The sequence below is a fragment of the Penaeus monodon genome, chromosome 9 (assembly GCF_015228065.2).
Source record: "Penaeus monodon isolate SGIC_2016 chromosome 9, NSTDA_Pmon_1, whole genome shotgun sequence".
NCBI classification, from domain to species: domain Eukaryota; kingdom Metazoa; phylum Arthropoda; class Malacostraca; order Decapoda; family Penaeidae; genus Penaeus; species Penaeus monodon.
The window spans coordinates 1,143,623-1,146,122 of NC_051394.1; the positions used below are offsets into that span (position 1 = coordinate 1,143,623).

General features: G+C 35.3%; 1 protein-coding gene across 1 annotated transcript in view; it reads right to left on the reverse strand.

Moving 5' to 3' along the window:
- Nucleotides 1-222: 222 nt before the first annotated feature.
- LOC119576802 (inositol oxygenase-like) overlaps nucleotides 223-2,500 on the reverse strand; it is a 4,377-nt gene continuing 2,099 nt past the window's right edge. Inside the window, 3 exon segments of the mRNA XM_037924446.1 lie at nucleotides 223-496; nucleotides 1,097-1,192; nucleotides 2,318-2,452. Coding sequence (XP_037780374.1) covers nucleotides 388-496; nucleotides 1,097-1,192; nucleotides 2,318-2,452 — 340 coding nt within the window. The 3' untranslated portion in view covers nucleotides 223-387.

Here is a 2,500-nt window from a genome sequence, read left to right on the forward strand (position 1 = left end):
TAATTACCGATTTGGGAAGTTAACTATTCCAATGTCTTCCTGAAGCAAGCCGTTCCATTTAAGTTTTGTTTCAATCGTTGTTTGTGGTTTTACTCGTTTCAGTAAATCTTCGCAGGTACTTTTTTGTTGCTGTTGTTTCACTTTGTTTCAGTATTCTTATAGCTTATAGTTTCAAATAGATCTTAGCTTGTTGTTTCAGCCTTCCATAACTTGTAGTTTTTGGTAGATCTATCCTTGTAGCTACAGTAGTCCTTAACTTGCAGTTTCAATACACCATAAACTTGTGCTTTCGGCAAATCTTAGCCTATAGTTTCAGTAGACATTAGCTCGTCGTTTCGGTAGATCTTGTCTCGTCGTTTCAGTAAATCTCACAGTTTCAGTAGCTCCTTACCACTTCAGGATGCCCGGGCAGTACTTGTCGATGATAGACTGGTAATAAGGGATCAGGGCTTCCATGTCAGGCGTCTCCTCCTTCTTCGTGTACAGGTCGAATTTGCTGAAAGAGGAGATGGAAACGTTGAGGATTAGGTCTTTCTCCCTTTTCGTTATCGTGGTAAGATTGTTAGCGCTTAATAGTAGTAGTAGTAGTAGCAGCAGTGGTAGTGATGATAATGATGATGATGATAACAGTAACAATAGTTGTAATAATAACAATAATAATGATAGTGCTAGTAGATATCATTGTCATTATTATCATCATTCTCATTATCATTACAATTAATACTATTATCATAATAATAATTATTATTATTACTATTATTATCATCATCATTATTATTATTATTACTTTAATTATTATTATCATTGTTAATATTATTATTGGTATTACTCATTAGTATTAGTATTATCATAAATTATCATTATTATTATTGTTGTTGTTATCATTATTAGTGTCATTATCATCGTCGTTATTACTATTATCATTACTATCATCATTGTTATTAGCATCATTATCATTACTATTATCATCACTATTGTCATTACCGTTATTACTACAACAGCAAAAGTAATAGCGCCAATACCAGTACCCTCGCCCCCTTTCCCCTCGAAGAAATATTCCCCTTTAAAAGGCCCCAAACGGCTTCAGGGAACTCACTTGAATTCCCTGATCCAAGGAAGCATCTCCAGGTCGCGGTTGTCGCACAGGTGCATGTAGTCTCCCCCCGTGTGCCAGGGGTAGAAGGAGTGGAATCTGGAATATGAAAATAGATACATGGGTAGAATTAGATAAAATGCAATTAAGTGAAATGAGATTTTTCAAAAATGATTTAAGAAATAAATAGAGAAATAATAATAATAATGATAATAATGATAATAATAATAATGATAATAATAATAATGATAATAATAATAATAATAATAATTATACATTCAAATTTTCTGTTTCATTAGATTCATAATTATTTTGAAGGAAAGAATTTTATATGATTCTTTTTCAAATGCTTGTTTACCTGGAATGAATATCGGTAATAGGAAAAAATCGCTTATTTTTCAATCAAATGCATATTCGACTTAAAGGCACGGCACCTGAGATAAGGTTCTTTTTGCAGTCAAATATATTTACCCTTTAAAACTTACCCATTTTTTCCCAAGTAAATGTTTATTTCAATTACAGGAATGATACGTGAGATAATTATTTTTTTTCTTCTTCATCTTCTTCAAATAAATCCTTTTTAATTTAAGGGAATGATACCCGGAAAAAAAACATTGAGATTATCTAATCTTTGCCAGTTAGTTTCTTCAAACTATTGCATCTTATTTCTTCTAAATTTGATTATAGATATGAGAGCACTAACGCGAGATTGAGCAATACTCTAACTCACCCCATGCCCAAAATAGCCAATTAAAATGTTTACCAATACACTAGAGGCAAAAGTTCGGTCCTAGCACATCTCATTTACCGACTTCAAAAAAAATCAACAGTGATATGATATCTCGAATTTTATCAGCTCCTTCGCCTCGAGTAATTAATAATTTGCTTTCCCTCTTCTACCAACATTTTTGATGTCAGCAGCCTAAACAGCCAAGAACAATTTGCATAAAAGGGTTCAGATTCCATGTGGGTTGGTGGGAAAGGGATGGGATTACTGTAGATTGCAATGAAAGAATGTTTTGTATTATCATTTCTCCTCTTTCTCGCCTCACTCTTCTCGTCTCTCATGTTTCTCTCCTCTCTCCTCCCATCCCTCCTCCTTCTCTCTTTCCTCCCTCCTCCCATCCCTCCTCTTTTTCTCCTCCCTCTTCTTTCCCTCTTCCCTCCTCCCATCCCTCCTCCTTCTCTCCTCCCTCCTCCTTCTCCCTTCCTACCCCTTCGTACCTAATCATGTAGAGACCTTCCTCCGGCAGCGTGGACTTGTTGTGCTTGAGGACGTGGTACAGGTACTCGTCGTGGCCCCAAGACATGTACACATTGCTAAGGCCGCAGTTGGGTTCGTAAATTCCGTATTTGGAACTGGAGATGATAATTAAGATCATTGGCGGTACAAAAAAAAAAAAAAAA